General features: G+C 48.5%; 1 protein-coding gene across 1 annotated transcript in view; it reads left to right on the plus strand.

Moving 5' to 3' along the window:
• The window catches only part of LOC115094710 (phosphatidylinositol 3,4,5-trisphosphate 5-phosphatase 2-like), a 116,707-nt gene that overhangs the window by 91,667 nt on the left and 2,326 nt on the right, over positions 1-22,714 (plus strand). Inside the window, exons 17-20 of the mRNA XM_029607963.1 lie at positions 10,810-10,898; positions 10,989-11,076; positions 12,247-12,402; positions 22,585-22,663. Of these exons, the coding sequence (XP_029463823.1) occupies positions 10,810-10,898; positions 10,989-11,076; positions 12,247-12,402; positions 22,585-22,663 (412 nt within the window). The remainder of the gene's footprint in view (positions 1-10,809; positions 10,899-10,988; positions 11,077-12,246; positions 12,403-22,584; positions 22,664-22,714) is intronic.

The raw sequence follows: 22,714 nt of genomic DNA on the forward strand, positions 1-22,714 counted from the left end.
TCACACAATTAAAATGGCAGTCAAGAAAAATAAACTTAAAGCCACCTTTACTTACCCCCTCCAGCAGCTCTCCTACTCCCCTTCCCTGCAGGCCATGGCACACACCAGAAGCAGCAGTAGAAGCTAAGCTCTATACTTATGGTCCTCTTCCTTAGTGCCCATGTCTCTCACACACACACCATACCAGTCATGCCCCCATGACCAGTTTCTGTCTCTCACACACCAATCATCTCCCAAACAGTCTTTGGCACACACACACCAGTCACCTTCCTGAACAGTTTCTCTCATGCCATACACACACACACACACACACACACAGGCTTCCCACTCCCGTGTTCTACTTACATATATGGTCTTCTCACTCTCATAATCACTTTCTCTGTCTCTCTCTCTCTCACACACACACACACACTCACTCACCAGTCTCTCACTCCCATGCTTGTTCTCTCCACATGCACAGGCTTCTCATTCCCATAATCACTTTTTCTCTCTCTCTCACACACACACACACACCAGTCTCTCACTCCCATGTTCGCTTTCAGATATACAGGCTTCTCCCTCCCATGATGTGTCTCACACACACCCAGGTTTCTCACTCCCATGCTCACTCTCTTCACATGCACAGGCTTCTCATTCCCATAATCACTTTATTTCTCTCTCTCTCACACACCAGTCACCTGATCTCACTCATGCATACACACACACACAGGCTTCCCACTCCCAAGTTCTCTTTCAGATATACAGGCTTCTCCCTCCCATGCTGTGTCTCACACACACCCAGGTTTCTCTCTCTCATGCTCACTCTCTTCACATGCACAGGCTTCTCATTCCCATAATCACTTTCTCTCTGTTACACACACACTAGTCTCTCTCATTTCCATGCTCACTCTCCACGTGCACAGGCTTCTCATTCCCTGAATCACATTCACACACACCAGTCTTTTTCTCTCACACACACAGTCACCTTACCAAGCAGTCTCTCTCTCTCATGCATGCACACTCACCCAGGTTTCTCACTCCCACAACTCCAGGCTTCTTACGCTCATGCTTTCCCACATACCCAGACTTCTCACTTCCATGCTTTTTCTCTCACACACACACACACATCAGTCACCTCCCTGACTAATGTCTCACACTCTCACATACACATCAGTCATCTCCCTGAGCAATCACTTTCATTGTCTCTCACATACACACACACATCAGCTCTCTGACCAGTCAATCACACACAGGCTGGCTGGCTGCTTCTCACTCTCTCTCTTACTCACTTCCTTTCCCCCCCCCCGAGCACAAATGGGAGCTGCAGCAGCCCCCGCAGGCCAAGAAAGAAGAATCCCATCGGCCGTGGGAGGCTCATGCTGCTGACTCCTTTCTCGATTATCGGCTGCTTCAATTGCTCGGGGACAGACGCTGCAGCCGACGCGGCACGGCTCTTTCTCCTTCCCGCGCACCTCTCCGTGTATCACTTCCTGTTCCGGGTCACGGGAAGGGGGGTGCAGGTGCGGGAAGAAGAAAAGGCCAGCCGCGGGTGCCACAGCTTCTAACACCGCTGCCGTTACCACTGGGCTTGAACGTGCTGACAGCCCAGCGGCAACGGCAGCGGGAGAGACCGGGAGCGAGCGCTGCGGACCGGCAAAAAACTCCCACGGCCTGGTCCGCGGACCAGTGGTTGGGGACCCCTGAAAAAAGACCACGAAAGGCGGAACTGTGACATACCCGTATTTTTCGCTCCATAAGACGCACCTGACTATAAGACGCACCTAGGATTCAGAGGGGGAAAATAATAAAAAAAAAAATTTGTGCTAAACCGGCTCTGCGTCTGGGCGTCTTATGGAGCAAATTAGGGGAGTGCATAGCTTTTTTTTTCCTCCCCATTTTGTTTTCGGGTCTGGGGAGGGCCATTTTGGTCCACTCCCCAGATCAGAAAACTTTTCTTTCTCTGGGAACCCCTCCCCCCCAAAAAAAACCCCATCCCAACCCTTTAAATTAACAACCCCCACCCTCCTGACCCCCCCAAGACCTGCCGACTTAATTTACTGCAACCCCCCATCCTCCTGACTCCCCCAAGACCTGCCGACTTAATTTACTACAACCCCCACCCTCCTGACCCCCCCCAAGACCTGCCGACTTAATTTACTACAACCCCCACCCTCCTGACCCCCCCCAAGACCTCCGACTTAATTTACTGCAACCCCCCCAAGACCTGCCGACTTAATTTACTACAACCCCCCACCCTCCTGACCCCCCCCAAGACCTGCCGACTTAATTTACTGCAACCCCCCTAAGACCTACCGACTTAATTTCCTGCAACCCCCCCCAAGACCTGCCGACTTAATTTACTACAACCCCCCACCCTCCTGACCCCCCCCCAAGACCTGCCGACTTAATTTACTGCAACCCCCCATCCTCCTGACTCCCCCAAGACCTGCCGACTTAATTTACTACAACCCCCACCCTCCTGACCCCCCCAAGACCTGCCGACTTAATTTACTACAACCCCCACCCTCCTGACCCCCCCAAGACCTGCCGACTTAATTTACTACAACCCCCCACCCTCCTGACCCCCCCAAGACCTGCCGACTTAATTTACTGCAACCCCCCATCCTCCTGACTCCCCTAAGACCTGCCGACTTAATTTACTACAACCCCCACCCTCCTGACCCCCCCAAGACCTGTCGACTTAATTTACTACAACCCCCCACCCTCCTGACCCCCCCAAGACCTCCGACTTAATTTACTGCAACCCCCCCCCCAAGACCTGCCGACTTAATTTACTACAACCCCCCACCCTCCTGACCCCCCCCAAGACCTGCCGACTTAATTTACTGCAAACCCCCCTAAGACCTACCGACTTAATTTCCTGCAACCCCCCCCAAGACCTGCCGACTTAATTTACTACAACCCCCCACCCTCCTGACCCCCTCCAAGACCTGCCGACTTAATTTACTGCAACCCCCCACCCTCCTGACCTGCCAACGTCCCTGGTGGTCCAGGAGCGGTCCGGGAACGATCTCCTGGGCTTCGGTCGTCGGCTGCCAGTAAACAAAATGGCGCCGACGGCCCTTTGCCCTCACTATGTCACTGAGACCGACCAATAGCAGCGGTCGGTCCCAGTGAACATAGTGAGGGCAAAGGGCCGTCGGCGCCATTTTGTTTACTGGCAGCCGACGGCCCACGCCCAGGAGATCGTTTCCGGACCGCTCCTGGACCCCAGCTGGACCACCAGGGACGTTTGGCAGGTCTTGGGGGGGTCAGGAGGGTGGGGGGTTGCAGTAAATTAAGTCGGCAGGTCTTGGGGGGGTCAGGAGGGTGGGGGGGTTTGTTAGATTTTTTTTTTTTTTTAATATTTGCTCCATAAGACGCACATACATTTTCCCCCCACTTTTGGGGGGAAAAAAGTGCGTCTTATGGAGCGAAAAATACGGTATGTAGGAAAGAAACTCGAGCGAAGGCACGCTGTCCGATTGGCCGGTGCTGGGCAAGCCTTGCCCAGCACCAGCCAATAGGGCAGCGTGCCTTCGCTCGAGTCACTCCCTCCCCCCCACCGGACGCTGTAAAAAAAAAACCAAACAGTTCATTCTCCGGCGAGGGAACGGAGAATGAACTGCTGCCTTCCTTCTGCAAGGGAAGGCAGCGTGCCTCATTCCCCGTCTGCTCTCAGCAGTGGGCGGGCCGGTCACAGACCGTAGGCGGGCCGGATTCAGCCCGCGGGCCGCCCCTTGCCCAGGTCTGTGCTAGACCATGGCTCGGTAGGTGCTGGAAGAGGTTGGAGTAAGCTCCAAGGCTTCCCGGTAGGCGGCTTCTGTTGGGTGCAGACGGGACATGAATCTACATAGTTACAAGAGTCTTGCACCATGTTGGGCCACCAGTAGTATCTTCGTAACATCTCTAGGGTCCTGGCATAACCCGGGTGTCCTGCCAACTTGGAATCATGAGCCCATTTCAGGACTCGTTCACGTAATCTACATGGAACAACAGTTTTCCCAGCAGGAACTGTGGTGGTCATGGCAAGGGATACGCAGGCAGGAACTATAATATATCTAGGCATGTCCGGGACATCCTCAGGTTCAAAGGATCTTGAAAGTGCATCCGCACAGAGATTCTTGGAAGTTGGGCGATAACATAGAATGAAGTTGAACCATTCAAAGAAGAGCGCCCATCAGGCTTGTTGAGGGTTCAAGAGCTAGCTTCTTTAAGGTGCTCAAGATTCTTATGGTCAGTGAAAATGGTAAACTTGTGTTGCACCCCTTCCAACCAGGGGTACCACTCTTGCAATGCCAACTTGATGGCAAGAAGTTCTCGGTAACCAACGGTGTAGTGCTGCTCTGTAGGAGAGAACTTGTGTGAGTAGAGAGAATATGGTATCAGTTTACCCATGGGGGAAAACTGGCTTAAAACGACTCCTGCTCCAATTGCAGAGGCGTCGACTTCAATGACGAAAGGATGTCTTGGGTCTGGATGCTGAAGACAGGGACTGGAATAGAAAGCTTCTTTAAGCGTCTGAAAGGTGGCTTGTGCCTTGAAAGTCCACAAACGAGTGTTAGCCCCTTTCTTGGTCATGGCAGTTAGTGGAGCAGCTAGGGAGGAATAGTTGCTCTGGTAATAATTGGCAAAGCCAAGGAAACGTTGTAAGGCCCGTAAGCCTACTGCCTGAGGCCAGCTCAGATCCCTTGGACTTTTTCTGGATCCATGGAGAAACCTCGATCGGATATGATTTACCCTAAGAAGGGTAAATGAATTTGCTCGAAGAGGCACTTTTCTAACTTGGCATAAAGACAGTTTTCTCTTAGACGGAGAACAGTCCGAACATAATCTCGGTGAGATTCAAGGTCTTTGGAAAAGATCAGGATGTCATCAAGATATACAACTACGAAGGAGTACAAGAGGTCTTGGAGGATTTCGTTCATAAGGTGTTGAAAGAACACTGGGGCATTGCATAGCCCAAAGGGCATCACAGTGTATTCATAGTGACCATCCTGCATGTTGAATGTGGTTTTCCAGATGTCTTCAGGTCGGATGCGTACCAGGTTGTACGCACCCCTCAGATCCAACTTAGTGAAAATCCGTGCTCCTTGTAGGCAGTCAAACAGCTCGCTGATAAGGGGCAGGGGATATTGGTTTTTGTGGGTTATGGCATTGAGCCCTCTGTAGTCAATACAAGGGCGGAGATCGCTGTCCTTTTTCTTAACGAAGAAGAAGCCCGTACCAGAAGGAGAATCAGAGGGATGAATGAACCCTTTTTCTAGGTTCTCTTTGATATACTCAGACATGGCTAGAGTCTCTGGGTGAGACAGTAGATAAGTTCTGCCCTTGGGAGGCTTGGTGCCTGGCAGACGTTCTATGGGACAATTGAACCTGCGTAACGGAGGCAAGGTATCTGCTTTCTGCTTCAAGAAGACATCTTCGAAGTCAGCGTACTGAGAAGGCAACCCAGATAGAGTGGTAGACTTCAGAACAGGGACTACGGGAGCTACTTGACATAGACATGTCTTCTGGCATTTGGGACCCCACTATACCAACTGCAGGGAATGCCAATCGAACTGAGGTTCATGGGCCTGGATCCAGGGCAGCCCCAGGATAACTGGATGTGTAGAACATTTCAATACATAGAAGGACATCTCCTCCTCGTGGAGAGTGCCCACGGTAAGATGGACAGCCACTGTTCGATGGGTGATGAGCCCCGGTAGTAGGGATTCTCCTTGAATGGAGGCGATGCGAAGGTTTACATCCAATGGCTGAAGAAGAATGCTCAGAAGCTTGACAATGTCATCCATCAGGAAGCTGCTACTTGCTCCGGTATCAACTAGAGCGGTGGTGGTGACGGAGTGGGCCGCAATGCCCAGAAAGATGGGAAGCAGGAGTTGGGGGCCGGTGACAGTAGCGCCTAAACTCGGGACCCCCGCTGTGCTCAGGCATTGCAGTTTTCCGAACGAGCCAGACAGAACTGCCGAAGATGTCCAGAAGTGCTACAGTAAAGGCAAAGACCCTCCTTTCTCCAACGGAGATGTTCAGTCAGAGACAGTCGCCCATGGTTCCCCTCCATAGGATGCACCCTGGAAGAGGGTGGTGGTGCTGGAGTCTTGGCTGGAGGACTCAGAACATGCGTGGTATGCGGGATTGGAGAGCGGGAGGCTAGTGATTCCAAAGCTTGGTGATGTTCCTTGACTGTGGCGGCCAAACCCGGTAGGGCCCTGGAGGCGGGAGACTCCGCCAATTCCATGGCCTTGGCAACCTTTTGCGCACGGGGGTGGACCCTTGTCCTGGAGCAATGGAGAACGGCTCCCTGGTAGGGACCAGGAAGCGCCTGCCCCCAGGGGGCGGAGCACTGGAGGAAACAGAGGCTAGGATAAGCTTCATCACTGGAAGCCCGCGGTCCCCCCGGGTGGAGCCCGTAGGGACCCGCGCTGCTTGGTCTTAGGTGGGCCTCGCAGAGTCTCCTGGAGAGGTGGTAGAAAGGCGTGCCCACGGACAACAAGGGAGCGTGGTCGGACTTGAGACTGAGGTTCAGATGGAGCAAGGAAAACCAGAACAGCATAGGCGATGACAAGACAAGGGACAGAGCCAGGCTCAGGAGACGTGGTCAATCAGGCAGGGGTCAGAATCCGAGGATCAGTTTGAGGAGTAGTCAGGCAAGGCAGAGGTCAGGTTCTGGAGGTCAGACGAGGTCACAAGCAAGGCAGAGGTCAGGATGCAGGCAGCAGACAGGAATGTCGAGGAACAGGCCGAGGTCAGTACCAGAGCGACAGTCCGAGGGTACTACCTGGGAAGACGAATAGACAGACGCAAGAACAGGAGGATGCTGGAACAAGGCTAGAACAGGAGGATGCAGGAACAAGACTGGAACAGTAGGAACCTGGAACAAGGCTGGGATGAGACTGGAACAAGACTGGAACAAGGCTTAGAATGCAGAGACAATTTTAGCACAATGCCAACCTGATTGCCAAGGCAAGGAATTGCAGGCAGGGACTTCCTTATATTGTTCCATCAACCAAGGTGTGCCGCGGAGCTAGGACCCGCCCCTGCAGTCCGTGCGCGCGTGTGTAGGGGCATGGCCAATGCCACTGGAGACGCTGAACTCCAGAATGAGGCCTGGTGCACATTGGAAGGCCCGGCGACTTCCGCCGCGGGACACCGAGGCCTGGAGGTGCTCGCGACTGCTGCTGGGGAGGCCGACCCGGGACCTACAGGGACACCAGAGAGGTCGGCAGGCCCATGTGCGGGCCGGACATGGACGGGGCACGCAACAGACACTACATGCTAGCAGAATCTCTCATCATGGTCACACACACACAGAGCAGAGACAGACCCTCACCAAATACAGAATACAAAATAAAGGAGCACAAGTTAGACAAAAACTGAAATGGAAACCCCAAGAAGCCAGACTCTGTGTATTAGCAATGGAAAAACAGAACAACCATTCCTCATAAAACAAATAAAATCAAGAAACATAAAGCATCAGTTATAATAGTAAAACCATACTAATAAAAGAATATTCTAAAACTACTGATAAATAGAATTTATATTAATTAAAATCATATACATTTTTTACAATTTCCCAAACACCAATAAAATATTTCAAAACAGCACATATATCAAATAACACCCAATAATTAAAACTAATAAGGATTTTAAAAAGTTTCTGCTGTCCATACATGGGAGCTCTTGATTTTCAGTCACCCTGATATTGTTGAGGATTAGGAGGTTATCCTCTCTCTCTCACACATACTCACATGTCCATTCTCTCTCACACATACACTGTCACATGCATACACATCATGCTCTCATACCCACCATAATCTCTTGCTCTCACAGACACTGACACACTCTCAGGCTCTAAGACACTTTCTCCCCCTCCACACACCCCCACACACAAATTCTTACTCCCCTGGATTTTTCTCATACACACTCATGCTCTCACTCTCACTGGCTCCCTCACATACACACAAACACACACACCCAGGCAAGCTCCCAGTCATTCTCACACACACACACATACACACACATTGACCCCCAGGCAGGCAGGCACCAATTCATTCTCACACACATACACCACACACAGGCAGGCACCTATTCTCACACATACAAACCTCAGGAAGACACCCATTCATTCTCATACACATACACATCCTCAGGCAGGCACCCATGCATTCACACACATACACCTCCAGGCAGACTCCCATTCATACACATGCACACACTGAATGCAGACCCCCTCTCTTTCTTTTGCCAGCAACCTCAGAGCCTCTCTCATTCCTCTGCTGCCACTGTCACTGCTGCCGCGTGGCTATTGGGGAGGCGCTGATTGCTGCTACTGGCACTGAAGCCCATTCTGCTGTCTCCTCTATGCAGGCCCTGTGATATTACAAATTTGTGGGCTTCCACTTCCTCCATGCTGGTCTCGTACATTGTGAGATCCGCATAGAGAAAGTGCTACTCTTGCACATTCCTAAAGATTACATGTGCCAATCACTAAAAAGTAATTTATTTTTTTTTACCTTTGCTGTCTGATCTTAGTTTTCTAATCGGTTGGTCACAGGCTTTTTTTTCCACCTTCCCTTTCTTGTTTTTTTGCTAATTCCTTTTACATTGTCTTTTTTTTCTATTTCTTTTCATTCCATCTGTCTTCTTCTCTCAAACACACAGTCGGGTTCTCATTCTCACATGTTTTCTCTCTCACAAACACAGGCTCTCACTCTCACATGCTCTCTCTCATACAATCATTCATACACAGTCTCTTGCATATGCTGTCTGACTCACACACACAGGTTCTTTCTCACTCCCACATGCTGTCTTGCTCAAGCACAGGCTCTCACTCACATGCTGCCTCTCTCACACACACAGAGGCTCTCACATGCTGTCTCTGCAAACATTCAGGTCCTCACTCCCACACACAGTCTCTCAACTCACTCTCACTCTCAAACACACACAATCTCTCAACTCATCTCATACACACACACACATTCTACAGGCCCTCAGCCTCTCTCTTGCTTCTGGGCCTCCTCTTCACTGGTCACCACAGGATGGGCTCTGCAACGGCCCTGATCTTCTCAGGCCGCCCGCAATGTGGGATCCATGGTAAGACCCTTCAAGGGTTTGCCTGGAGGTTGCGGACTTTTAACCATTGGCTTTAGTCTTGCCTTGCCCTGCCCTGCCTTGTCTGTCTGTACCTTGCAACGCCTTGAGTCTTTGTCTGCCCTGCAATGTCTTGAGTCTTCATCTGTCCTGCAACGTCATGACTTCGTCTGCCTTGCCGTAGGGCCTCCGCACGAGCTGCAAACATAACATACGCCATCAATTAACGCCATGTTAGGGTATGCATGGACTGTACACCATCATTTAACACCATGTTAGGGTAAGAACGGACTGTATACCTTCGATTAACAGAGTATTAGGGTACGCATGGACTATAAGTCATCATTTAACACTATGTTAGGTTATGCGCGGATTGTACACCATTGATTAACATAGTGTTAGGGTACGCACGACCTGTATGCCATTGATTAACAGCATGTTAGGGTATGCATGGAAAATACACCATCACTTAACACAGTGTTAGGGTTTGCGCGGACTGTATGCCATCATTTATACTGTGTTAAGGCCTGTATGTGAATGATTAACACAGAATTAGGGTACACACACACTGTACGTCATAATTTAAGACCATGTTAGGGTTTGCGCAGACTGTATGCCATCGATTAACACAGAATTAGGGTATATTCAGATTCACACTATAGATTAATACTTTGTTAGGATACGCACAGACAGTATGTCATTGTTTAACACCATAGGTGTTAGGATATGTGCGGACTGTACGCCATAATTAGTACAGTATGAGGGTATGCATAGTCTGTACACCTTTTATTAATGCCATGTTAGAGTTTGCGCGGACTGCATGTTAGGGTACACATGGTTTGTTTGCCATCGTTTAATACTGTGTTAAGGTATGTACAGCCTTTATGCCATTGATTAACACAGTGTTAGGGTATGCACGGCCTGTAGGTCATCAATTAAAACAGAGTTAGGGTATGCGCAGACTGCACATCTTATTTATTTATTTATTTGTTTGTTTATTTATTTATTTATTTAGGTTTTTTTCTATACCGGCATTCATGAGCAGATCACATCATGCCGGTTTACATTAGAACAAGGGGTACATAGAACAATAACACTATAACTGGTGCATCAGGGTTGCAGTTACAATGAAACAAGGTAATAGAACTGGGAGAAGAAGAGATCAACACAGAGTTAGGGTACGCACGCTCTGATCGCCATTGATTAACACAGTATTAGGGTACACACGGATTATATGTTATCGATTAATACAGTGTATCAATGGACTGTATCCATTGATAAATACCATGTTAGGGTATGGGTGTAATTTTAGTCACGTAGCTCAATATCTAATGATAATGTACTTGAGTACTTGGTGTCTGAAACTGGCTGGCCTGTTGTGAACTGAAAAGTCTGTACCTATACTGACAGGCTCCTACTGAGGACTTATCTGGAAGTGAGTAAAAATAAAAGAAGAGAAAATAGGAGAAATAAAATCATCTCTCGCCTTCCTTTCCCTTTTCCTTTCCTCCCCTCTCCCTGTCTCTCTGCCTCTCTCTTTCCTTCTCTCTCCTGCTCTCTCCTTTTCCTCTCTCTCTCTCTCTCTTTCCAACCATCTCTCCTTCCTCCTGTGCTCCACTTCCTACTCCTCCCTTTCCTGTTCCTGCTCTCTTTCTTCCATTCTTTCTCTCTCCCTTTCCTGCTCTCTCTCTTCCCCCCCCTTCCTCCCCATCTGCCTCCCTATTTTCATGTCCACAGAATTCAGGCAGAGTGGGGGTAACAGTTCTCAAAGCAGCGAGGTGGCCGGCTTCCTGAAGCTGGTGTGGTCAAGGGAGCAGCTCCCAGAGGTGAGGAACTTGCAAGCGTGCATGTCCAGGCTAGCTGAGGTCTCTGCTTGGCTCTCCCTGTCACTCATGTACTTCTGTCTCCTCATCCAGCTGTGCCCAATCCTGGCAGACATGGACTATCTACTGGACCAGCATCTGCTACTGACTGTCCGGAGCCTGGACAGCTGTGAGGCGTATGGTGAGTGCTGCTAGGTTTGGACTGCCCTGTTGAAAGAAGCAGCAGGGATACCTGTGCTCCTGCAATCTAGGCTAGCAAAGAGATGGGGCCCAAGAAGCAAAGAAAGAGAGAGTCAGGGCCTGCAAAGCAGAGAGAGAGTGAGGGAGAGATGGACTGAGAGGTGCTGCGAGAGATGGCTAGGGTCCAAGAGGTGCAGGAAGAATCAGGGCCTGTTCCAAGAGGCAGGGAGAGAGAGAGAAAGGGATCAAGAGGTGCGCAGATAGAGTCGGGCCTGAGAAACAGAGAAAGAGGGAGTCAAGGCCTGAGAGGCAGAGAGAGAGAGACAGCCAGGTCCTGAGAGGCAGGGAGAGAGAGATACAGGGATTGAACAGTACACAGAGAGAGAGAGAGCTGAGGCTCAAGAAGCAGAGAAAGAGAGAGCCAGGGCCTGCGAAGCAAAGAGATAGATATATAGAGAGAGAGTGACAAGAACCAGGAAATACAGAGAGAGAGCCAGGGTCTAAGAGGTACAGAGAAATCCAGGAACTGAGTGACAGCGAGAGAGACAGAAACATGACAGCAGAAAATGACTATTACGGCCTATCCAGTCTGCCCATCCACACCACCAGGTCCTGAGAGGCAGGAGGAGGGAGAGATAGAGAGATACAGAGAGAGAGAGAGAAAGAGAAACAGGCCCCAGGGATGCAGAGCAGGCCAGGACCAGAGGGACACTCAATATAAGAACAGAGCTAGCTCCTGGCTAGAGGCAGGTGAGCCACTGGAGAAGATAAGCATAGATTTGTTCTCTCCCTGCCTTCCTGCACAAGACTCTGGCCTATGTGTACTTCTGCAGAGTCTCTTCCTTGCTAATACTCAAGAATGCTGGGGTTGGGAGCCTGAGGATTTTAAATGGACAGGGGCACTTAGGGGCCACAGGACTGACACAGGTCCCTCTCAGTGTCTGCTCACAACTGAAGAAACTAGGGTGTGGTCTCCAAGCTTCTGCATAGTCACCTCTCTGGATAATTCTTATTCTGCCTGGAGCCAATAGCAGCCTCCAGCAAACAGAGAAACTAGGGCAAGAACCTTCCAGTATAGGACTGGGAATGTCTCTTGGCTCCAATGCTGAGACAGGTCTGGGATTGTCTCTTGGGTCTGCTCTTATACTATCCTCATTTGACTGATCCACAGGTGAATGCTGCCTTGCATTGCGTTCCATGATTGGCAGCACTGCTAAGCAGTTTGAGACTTTCCTATCTCACCACGGTGAGGAGACAGGCTCCATCCGTGGTTGGATGAGAGTAGAGATACCCAAGGAGCAGCAAAGAATGCGAGAGTGTCTCTATGGTAAGAAAATAAGAGACCACATCTCTGAGAAACTAGCTTGACTCAGCCTCTGCTAAAACAAATCCCAAAATAGTTCTGCATATTGTCTTCAACTTACAACAGACCACTCCTGCACCATTCCCTACAGTGCCTTCTGCTGGGAAAGGCTGCAACTACAGGAGCTGAGAGCTCCCCTCACACCCAGTGCTCCTGCACCATTCCTTAGAGTGCTTTCTGCTGGGAGACGCTGTGACTGCGGGAGCTGTGAGCATCCCACACACCCAGCATTCTTGCACCATTCCCTACAGTGCCTCCTGCTGGAAAAGGCTGTGACTGCAGAAACTTTGAATATTTTCTTTCTCTGAGGACAAGCAGGATGTTAGTCCTCACACATGGGTGACATCATCAGATGGAGCCCCGATGCAGAAAACTTATATCAAAGTTTCTAGAACTTTGACTAGGCACACTGAACATGCCCAGCATGCCCTATACCACTCGTCCACAGGGGATCCCTCTTCAGTTTCTTCTTTTCCACGGAGCTGTAAGCCTCGTGGTCCTATTGAGTTCACATTGGCTGTTTCTGGCCTAGTGGAACACTTCTTTTTTCATTGTGATTTTTTTGGTATCGTTCCATTGCTGGGTCCTTCTCAGTGCCTCTCTGTAGTGTCCTAGTCAGGGTTTTCAGCGTTTCTGGTAAGTTTCCTTTTGCAGTTAATTCCCCCCATGACAACCATGCCCCAGTGCCTGATGGCCATTGACAGCCACCGTCATTGTTTAGGGTCTCTTGCCCCTTTTCTTTTGTTCCGTCATGGCCACGGCTGGTTTTCATCGATATCCCTGGTGCCTGAGAACCGTGTCCATTATGAATCCTCATGAAATATGTGCCTGGGGGCATCACATGATGTCCGAGTTTGTCGCTTGTGCACCCAAATGACCCTGAAGGGATTTTGGCTTCAATTGACAAGATGGATCAGTTCTTGAAGTCCAGAAAGTCCAAGCATTCGCCATTGGCGGCATCGGCATCAAAGGACCTTGGAACTGCACTGATGGACATCATGTCATCGACATCCATGCCATAGAGACCATGCTTAGGGTCTCTATGGACCAAAACCCCTAGATATTTAAGTTTCTCCCCTGCCCACTTCAGAGAAAATCCAGTCCAATCTACCACCAAATGCCCCACTAAATCCAACCCCTCAGATTTATTTAAATTCAGCTTCAGCCCTGAAAATTTCCAAAAATCTGTAATCAACCTTAACACATCTGGAAGAGAAGATTGTGACTCTGATAAGGTCATTAAAATATCATCCGCAAACAGCATGATTTTAGAATCTAGTGGGCCAAAAGAAATTCCCTTAATAGACTTTTCTTGTTTAATTCTCCATATCAATGGTTCCAAACTTAAGATAAACCATAAAGGTGAAAAGGGGCATCCCTGTCTGGTCCCACGATATAAAGGGAAGGCCTCCGACAGCGTCCTATAGGCTAATGGGTTAAAATATAATACCTGTATCGCTTCCAGTACATAACCACTAAAACCAAAGGCATCCAGCACAAACTGAAGGAAGGACCAGGAGATCCTGTTCAAAGGCCTTTTCCGTGTCAAAACTACCTACCAACGGGTCTTGGATCTTATTAAACAAACTCTCTTCCATAGCCAATAGCAACCACTTAATATTAGCATTAGACTGCCTTCCAAAAACAAATCCTGACTGTTCCTGAGATATTATCAGGTCGATCCAGTAAGGCCGCGGTAAAAACAGTGAGGTAGTGTCAGGCGCACCCTTCCTCCCCGCACGCACAGTTCTCTTCACTAACTCCCCGATACTCTCCTCTAATCGCATGCAAATGCATGCCGCGGCTGTGAAGCGTTAGGGAAGGGTTATGCCCACGCAACCCATTTTACTGTATAGGCGCTGTAACAGCGCCTATACAGTAACCTGGGTGCGCTGGTACCTGTCATTTCAAATGACATTTGAAATGACAGGCACCAGGAAGTGTAAAAAAGTTTAAAAAGTGTAAAAAACAAAAAACCTGTGTGTTATATAAAAAAATAAAACAATTTTAAATACCTGTCGGAGGGCCGTGGGTCCCGGTGGGCGGCGGGCAGCCATCAGCGGCATCCGGTAGTCCCTTCTCCCTTCCTCCCTCCCTCCCCTGCCTGGATGAGCGCCAAAATCGCACGGGCGGGTCGGCAGGGGGGGGGGGGGGGCGGCAGCGGGGGGGGGGCGGCAGCAGGATCCGGGAGCGGCGGGTAGGCGGCAGCGGGGTCCGGGGGGACAGCGGCAGCGGGGTCCGGGGTGGCAGCGAGATCCAGGGAGCCAGCAGCGGCAGCATGTTCGATCGGGCAGGCAGCTAGGTGGCAAAGTAAGATGGCCGCCTGCACAGGAAAATCGTGCAATTGGCTGCTGAAGACGTGACGTCACACCCCGTGACGCCAAACGTCGTGACGTCACGTCTTCAGCGGCCAATTGCACGATTTTCCGTGCAGGCGGCCATCTTTACTTTGCCACCTAGCTGCCTACCCGATCGAACATGCTGCCGCTGCTGGCTCCCCGGATCTCGCTGCCACCCCCGGACCCCGCTGCCGCTGCCCCCCCGGACCCCGCTGCCGCCTACCCGCCGCTCCCGGATCCTGCTGCCGCCCCCCCCCCCGCTGCTGACCCGCCCGTGCGATTTTGGCGCTCATCCAGGCAGGGGAGGGAGGGAGGAAGGGAGAAGGGACTACCGGATGCCGCTGATGGCTGCCCGCCGCCCACCGGGACCCACGGCCCTCCGACAGGTATTTAAAATTGTTTTATTTTTTTATATAACACACAGGTTTTTTGTTTTTTTACACTTTTTAAACTTACCATAGCAGGCCCGAGCCTTGCTACTTTTTCGTTTGTTTTTTTTGCCCTGGTCCCGTCCGGTCTCCTGCAGCCCCGTCCGGTCCGGACGGGGCTGCAGGAGACCGGACGGGACCAGGGCGGGTAAGCAATGTTTTTACCCTACACTACACTACACTAACTCCTACTAGGGGGAGGCGGTAAACTAGCAGGTTAAGGCCGCGGCAGAACAGCGGGTTACGGAGGAGATAATATCAGCGCCCGTTACAGTATCGCAGGGGAATAGCTAATTCCTTCATTATACAGCTTTTTCGTTCATTTACATGCCGGGTGCGGAAAGGGTTATGCGTCTGTTTTCAGAAGCGATACGGACGCGTGAAACTGGAGACTGTATCACCGAATTGCCTTGCGCGCCCGAATTGTGCGCTACGAGCACGTTACAGACGGGCAATCCTCGAGCGGACGATACTGGATCGACCTAAGGAAGGTAGTATGTATTTTAATCTATTGGCTATGACTTTGACATAAATCTTTATGCCCAGGCTAGTAGTGAAATAGGGCAATAGGAAATAGGGCAACCTGGATCCTTCCCTGGCTTGGGCAAAATAATCACCACAGCCTCCCGAGACGATTCTGGCATACTCCCAGCGTGTATCATAGAGTTAAAATGACAGGCGAGTGGCTCCTGCTCAGGTAGCACTTTATAAAAGAGGGCAGGCAGACCATCCGATTTAAGCTCCCTAATGACAGCCGCTACCTCCCCCATCGTAATTGCTTGATTTAATTTCCTCAAACCTACCTCCCCCACCTGTGGCAACTTGACCTTGGACATAAATATCCCCCCCCCCCCCCCCCCCCCGCAATAATAAATCCTCCGCCTCAGCAGAATACAGATCATGATAAAAGACCTTGAAAACTTTCCCTATCCCTTTAGTTTCAGAACACCACTCTCTCACGTGGTAGCCTTTATACCTTTAACATGTACAGAACCTCTCTGAGCCCTCACCATATTTGCCAATAATCTACCTGGTTTATTACTATGTCAATAAAGTTTGTGCTTCAGTGCAAATAGGGAGTTTAAAGCCCAGAAATGAACAAACTAGGAGATCAGTATTTAACCACATAGGCATCCACCAAAACAGAGAATTAGATTCTGTTGAACTAAGGTACATTGTACTGGGCAGTGGTCAGATATAACTAAAGGACCAATCGTAGCTTTTGAAATTTGATGGAAAAGGTCCTCACTAATCAATATATAATCTATACAAAACAGTCTCATGTGCCCTTGCAATATGGGTGAACTCTTTCTTGTCTGGGTGCAGGGGCCTCCAAAATATCTAAAAGATTCATGATGTAGCACAGAATATTAACTCCTTTATTCACATTAGCTGATGGCGAGTTTAAGGTAGGCCATCTATCTATGGCAGGATCGGCTATAAAACTGAAATCGCCACCCGCAATGAGCAGGGCCCATTGTCCTGTAAACAGGAAATGAAACCCGTAAAAAGGTATGCTGATAAACATTGGGGGCATAAATGGACGCTAGAACTACCTCACACTCAAACAGTGTTATGAAGACAGTAAGTACTCCAAAACGTATACCTACCACCATTGCCCTCCACACACAGCCAAATAGCCAAGAAAAACCTCCCCTATATCCCCCCCCCCCCAACTTTCTATGTAATCCCCATAAAGAAAAATTAGAAAATCTCCCAAATAGAACACCTTACTACAGTATAAGGTCAGGACCATTAACAGGTGCATTCAGGTGTTACCTCCTATAGTAAAGAATCATAGACATATATATATATATATCAAACATTATGCAGCGAGCACAGTAAAACTATAGCATCTGATCATAAGCTCATCAATAGAGCAATATGAAAAATGTAGTAAGTAGATCAAGCAGATCTCAAACGTATATAAACAGCTCAGTTCTAGATGAAAATATTATGGGGAGCCTAAGCAAAACTCCGCCACCATGTCTACTGCTACAAGCTGTTTCCAGTGTTCACGCTGATAACAATGAAACATTTTAGAAGTCCCAAAAACTCGGCGCAATATTATGCTGCTGCAGTAATAAACCAAAGTCATCATTCCCCCTCTGGTCATACCACAATTTCCTTTCCACCACAGAAAAACTGGATCCTCAAAAATTGAGAACAGGACAGTGTTTTCAGTCCCCAGACGTAGGTAATTCCTACACAAATGTTTGTGCTTCAGCCACCGATTCAAAATTATGAATCTTATTATTGACCCAGTTTCTCAGCCGTGCGAGGTAGAGAAATGAAAAGCGAATCTGTTTAGAGATTAGAGCCGCACAGACTGTCACAAACTCCTTCCTCTTGGAAGAGACTTTAGGAGAATAATCCTGAAATAATAAGATATGCTCATCACACAGCCGGAGCTCTTTATGCTTGTGATATAGTTGCAGGATCTTCACTTTTTTGCATGAAATTAAGCAGTTTAATATTTCCATCCTTGGCTTCGTTCTTCCTGCTGTCACACCGCCAAGCCAATGTGCACATTTAATAATAATAGGCCCACTGTCCTGTAAAAGGCCCAATTCCTTAGCCAGACCTGTTTCCAACAACGATTTTAATTGTCTCTCCTCCACCGACTCGGGAATTCCTACCGCTCTCAAGTTGTTGCGTTGAGAATGCTTCTCCAAGTCACAGATTGATCCATGATCAATTTCTCCAGACTTTATTTTCACCATTGCTGTGACAGAGTCATCCTAGAACATAAGAACATACCATACTGGGTCAGACCAAGGGTCCATCAAGCCCAGCATCCTGTTTCCAACAGTGGCCAATCCAGGCTACAAGTACCACTCTGACTCTCCCTTCCACCACATCTAAGCAAGAGCCAAAGTTCGCAATCTGAGCAGAAATGGCATCAAATCTGCTACTCAGCACCTTCACTACTGCTTCAGTAAGGGCCGTGATGTTTGCATCTTTTACCTGAGTCGGAGAGGAATTCTCCTTTGCGGCAGCCATTTTGGAATTGGATAAGCGTAGTTTCTCCTTTTCTCTTTTTGCGAATCTGGTGGACATTACCTTTGGAATTCTTGTTATAAATCGGTCCTTATACTGTTTAGCTGCCATTCTGCAGATATTGGATGTGAAAAGATGAGATTCCACTGCAATGATAAACGATGTTTCAGGGGCAGCACGTGGAGCCCAAATTCAACCATCCATCCAGGTTCACCGTGTCACGTGGTCTCTAAGATTGTATTTTTAAACAATGTCCACACCTGTTGTACACGTTTAACCTTTGCAGCTGCACCTTTCAGTTTTTTCCAACTATTTTCCTCATTTTATCACAGTTTCCCTTTTGAAAGTTTAGTGTTAGAGTTGTAGATTTACATATTGTCCCCCTTCCAGTCATTAGTTCAAATTTGATCATGTTATGATCACTATTGACAAGTGGCCTCACCACCATTACCTCTCTCACCAAATGAACCAATTGCTCCATGAAGCAGTCATTTATTTCATTCAGGAACTTTATGTATCTAGCATGTCCTGATGTTACATTTACCCAGTCAATATTGGGGTAATTGAAATCTCCCATTATTACTGCACTGCCAAATTGGTTAGCTTCCCTGATTTCTCTTAGCATTGTATCATCTGTCATCATTTTGGCCAGGTGGACGGTAGTATACTCCTATCACTATACTCCTACCCAACACACATGGGATTTCTATCCATATAAATTCTACTGAACATTTAGTCTCTTGCATGATCTTTATCCTGTTGGAATCTATACCCTCCCAGACATAAAGAATCATTCCCCCACCAAGTTGATCCCCCCTATCATTGCAATGTAATTTGTACCCTGATATAGCACTGTCCCATTGGTTATCCTCCTTCCACTAGGTCTCTGAGATTTCAATTATGTCTATCTCATCATTCACTTTTATACACTCTAACTCTCCCATCTTATTTCTTAGACTTCTGGCATTGGCATACAGACATTTCAAAGTGCGTTTTTTTGTTTGTATTGGCAATCTGCTTTTCAGTTGATAGGGCTATTTTTTAATTCTTTAGCTCAGGTGATTCTTTACTTATAGGCACATGGACTACTTTTGCTTTTATTGCAACCTCTCTGTTGGGATGCCCTAATTCTCCTGTTTCATTAGTATCCTTCAAAGTTAAATTCCTTCAAACCATGCACTGCTGAGCAACTGTCAGATTTCCCCCTTGTTCTAGTTTAAAAGCTGCTCTAGCTCCTTTTTAAAAGTTAGTGCCAGCAGCCTGGTTCCACTCTGGTTAAGGTGGAGCCTGTCCTTTCGTAAAAGCCTCCCTCTTCCCCAAAAGGTTCCCAGTTCCTTACAAAACTGAATCCCTCTTCTCTACATCATTGTATCATTAAGACTCTGGAGCTCTGCCTGCCTCTGAGGACCTGTACATGGAACAGGGAGCATTTCAGAGAATGCCACCCAGGAGGTTCTGGATGTCAGCTTTCTACCTAAAATCCTAAATTTGGCTTCAAGAACCTCCCTCCCACATTTTTCTAATTAAATGGTGCCCATTTGTACCTCCCCAGCACTGTCTAAAATCCTATCTAGGGGACATATGAAATCCGCTATCTTCACACCAGGCAGGCAAGTTATAAGGCAGTCCTCACGTCCACCAACCACCTAGCTGTCCACATTTCTAATAATCAAATCACCAACTATGATGGCCAACCTTCACTCCTGGGTAGTAGCCCTGGGAAACATGTCCTCAGTGCGAGAGGACAACACATCACCTAGAGAGCAGGTCCTTGATACAGGATCACTTCCTGCTACACCGGTTGATGCTCTCCAACCGGGAGACCTTTCTGATCCAAGGCAGCACCAGAGCTGCCAGACTGAATGTGGGACTTGGCTAATGTTCCTGAAGGTCTCATCAATATACCTCTCTGCTTCAGCTCCTCCAGGTCTGCCGCTCTAGCCTCCAGAGATCAGACTCATTCTCTGAGAGCCAGGAGCTCTTTGAAACCGGGTACTCACATACAATATCTCACTAGTGGGTAAAAAATCATACATATGACACTCGATGCAAAAGGGTGGAAAGACCCCTCTTGCTGCTGGATTGCTGCCTTCATCTTAATTTTGTTGAGTTCCTAGTTAAGTTTAGGATGCTAAAGGAGTTGGAATTAGAGTACTTTAAATTTATAGGTGTATTCACATACCAGCCGATACAGTAAAGTCAGCGGGAGAGTGGACGAACGCCCACTCTCCCGGCGCACGCACCTGCTCTTCGCCGGTGCGCACGATTCTCTATTTAAATTAGGTGACGCGGTAGATCCTGGTAAAAGGAGGCGCTAGGGACACTAGCGCGTTCCTAGCGCCTCCTTTTTGACAGGAGAAGGCGGCTGTCAGCGGGTTTGACAGCCGACGCTCAATTTTGCCGGTGTCGGTTCTCGAGCCCGCTGACAGCCACGGGCTCGGAAACCGGACGCCGGCAAAATTGAGCATCCGGTTTTCGGCCCGACAGCCGTGGGCCGAATTCAAAATTTTTTTTTTTTTACTTTTTTTACTTTTCGGGACCTCTGACTTAATATCGCTATGATATTAAGTTGGAGGGTGCACAGAAAAGCAGTTTTTACTGCTTTTCTGTGCAGTTTCCCAGCGCCGGAAGAAATTAGCGCCGACCTTTGGGTCGGCGCTAATTTCTGAAAGTAGAATGTGCTGCTTGGCTGCACATTTTACTTTCTGTATCCCGCGCGCATACCTAATAGGGCCCTCAACATGCATTTGCATGTTGAGGGCGCTATTAGGTGCCGCGGGTTGGACGCGCGTTTTCCTCCCCTTACTGAATAAGGGGTAAGGGAAAACGCGCGTCCCTGTATCGGCCTGTAATTAATCTGCTAGTGACCTACAAGGGGATGATTAAACTCTCAATAAGGGCTGGTGCAATAGTATGATTTAGCTAAGAGCCTGATTGATTTTTAATGAGAAAGTGTCTCTTGCCTAAAAATTAAGGATTGAGCAGAAAAGACAGATACTAGAATTAACTCCCTCTGGCTTGCTTATTATCTCAGGCCCACACAAACTCTAAAGAATATAGCCCACCATTTCACCTCTCTCCAAACTGTTTTAAGTCCTAAGATTTCCCAAAGCTATACTTACCAATCCTCTTCAACCACCATTAAGTTAATCTTCACTCAAAGGATTGAGAGGTTTGAGATTCGCGCACCAGTCCTCTTCTACTGCAAAGGGTGTGGGGCTTCTGGAAGCTGGGGCTTTGAAGTTTGAAGCCTGGATCACTTGCTGTGACCTCTGGAGTCCTCTCCCAGAGATGCTGGGAACATTATGCAGATGAGTCTTCCGGTCCTCTTCTACTGTAGTGACATATTTCCATCTTGATCAGTCAATTGTTGTTCTGCTAATATTCCTTCCCAGGCCTCATTTGCACCAAGGCAAATGAGCACTGCACAGTTTGGACTGCAAGCGAACCTTAGCCTTCTATCTGAAGTAAACAGAAGGCCATAGACAGTCCATCCAACTTTTTATTTCTTTTGACAAGAATAAGTTGGGCATTGCCTTTTCCAGACACTATCCAATTGGCTAGCAGATTGCATCTCCTTCTATTATGCCCAGGTGGGACTGCATCTTGGGGGTCATGTCAAGGCTCATTCTGTCAGAGCCATGGCAGCGTTGGTGGCTCACTTACGAGCAGCTCCCATGGAGGAGATCTGCAAGGCTGCGATGTGGAGTTTTCTCCACACATTCACGTCTCATTAATGTCTGGATAGGGATGGTCGACGCAACAGTAGGTTCAGCCAATCTGTCCTTCAGAACATGTTTGAGGTATAGAACCCAACTCTCCCACATAGGGCAAGTTGTTTGGGTTCAGGCTGTCTCCCCCTCTGGTACCAACAGCACCGGTATTGTTGTGCAGGTTGGCACCTACTTACATTTCTGTTGGTCCCCTTTTTTGTTGTGGAGCAGCCTATAGCTAGGGATTCACCCATGTGTGAGGACTACCATCCTGCTTGGGCTTGGAGTTGCTTACCTGTAACAGGTGTTCTCCGAGGACAGCAGGATGTTAGTCCTCATGAAACCTGCCCGCCACCCCGCGGAGTTGGGTTTCTCCAATTTTTTATTTTAATCGTAATTCTATGTTACAAAACTGAAGTGGAACCCCGCATGGATGCGTGGTATAGGGCTTGCTGGGCATGCTCAATGTGCCTAGTCAAAGTTCTAGAAATGTTGACATTTGTTTTCTGCAACGGGGCTCCATCTGATGATGTCACCCATGTGTGAGGACTAACATCCTGCTATCCTCGGAGAACACCTGTTACAGATAAGCAACTCTGCTTTCTCTTGTGAAATTGTCTTCCACTGAAACCTGGAGTTTAATTTTTGTAATATTCATCTCCTCAGAGTGGATTAAGGACGAGTCTATAATTGATGCTGCCAAAGAAGGATTGACAGTCTCCAGGGCATCCCAGCAGAGAGTAAGGTATGATGAGCAACACTGTCTCAGGACTGCTGACAGAAGGGGGTCACAAGG

Source organism: Rhinatrema bivittatum, chromosome 6, assembly GCF_901001135.1.
Source record: "Rhinatrema bivittatum chromosome 6, aRhiBiv1.1, whole genome shotgun sequence".
NCBI lineage: Eukaryota > Metazoa > Chordata > Amphibia > Gymnophiona > Rhinatrematidae > Rhinatrema > Rhinatrema bivittatum.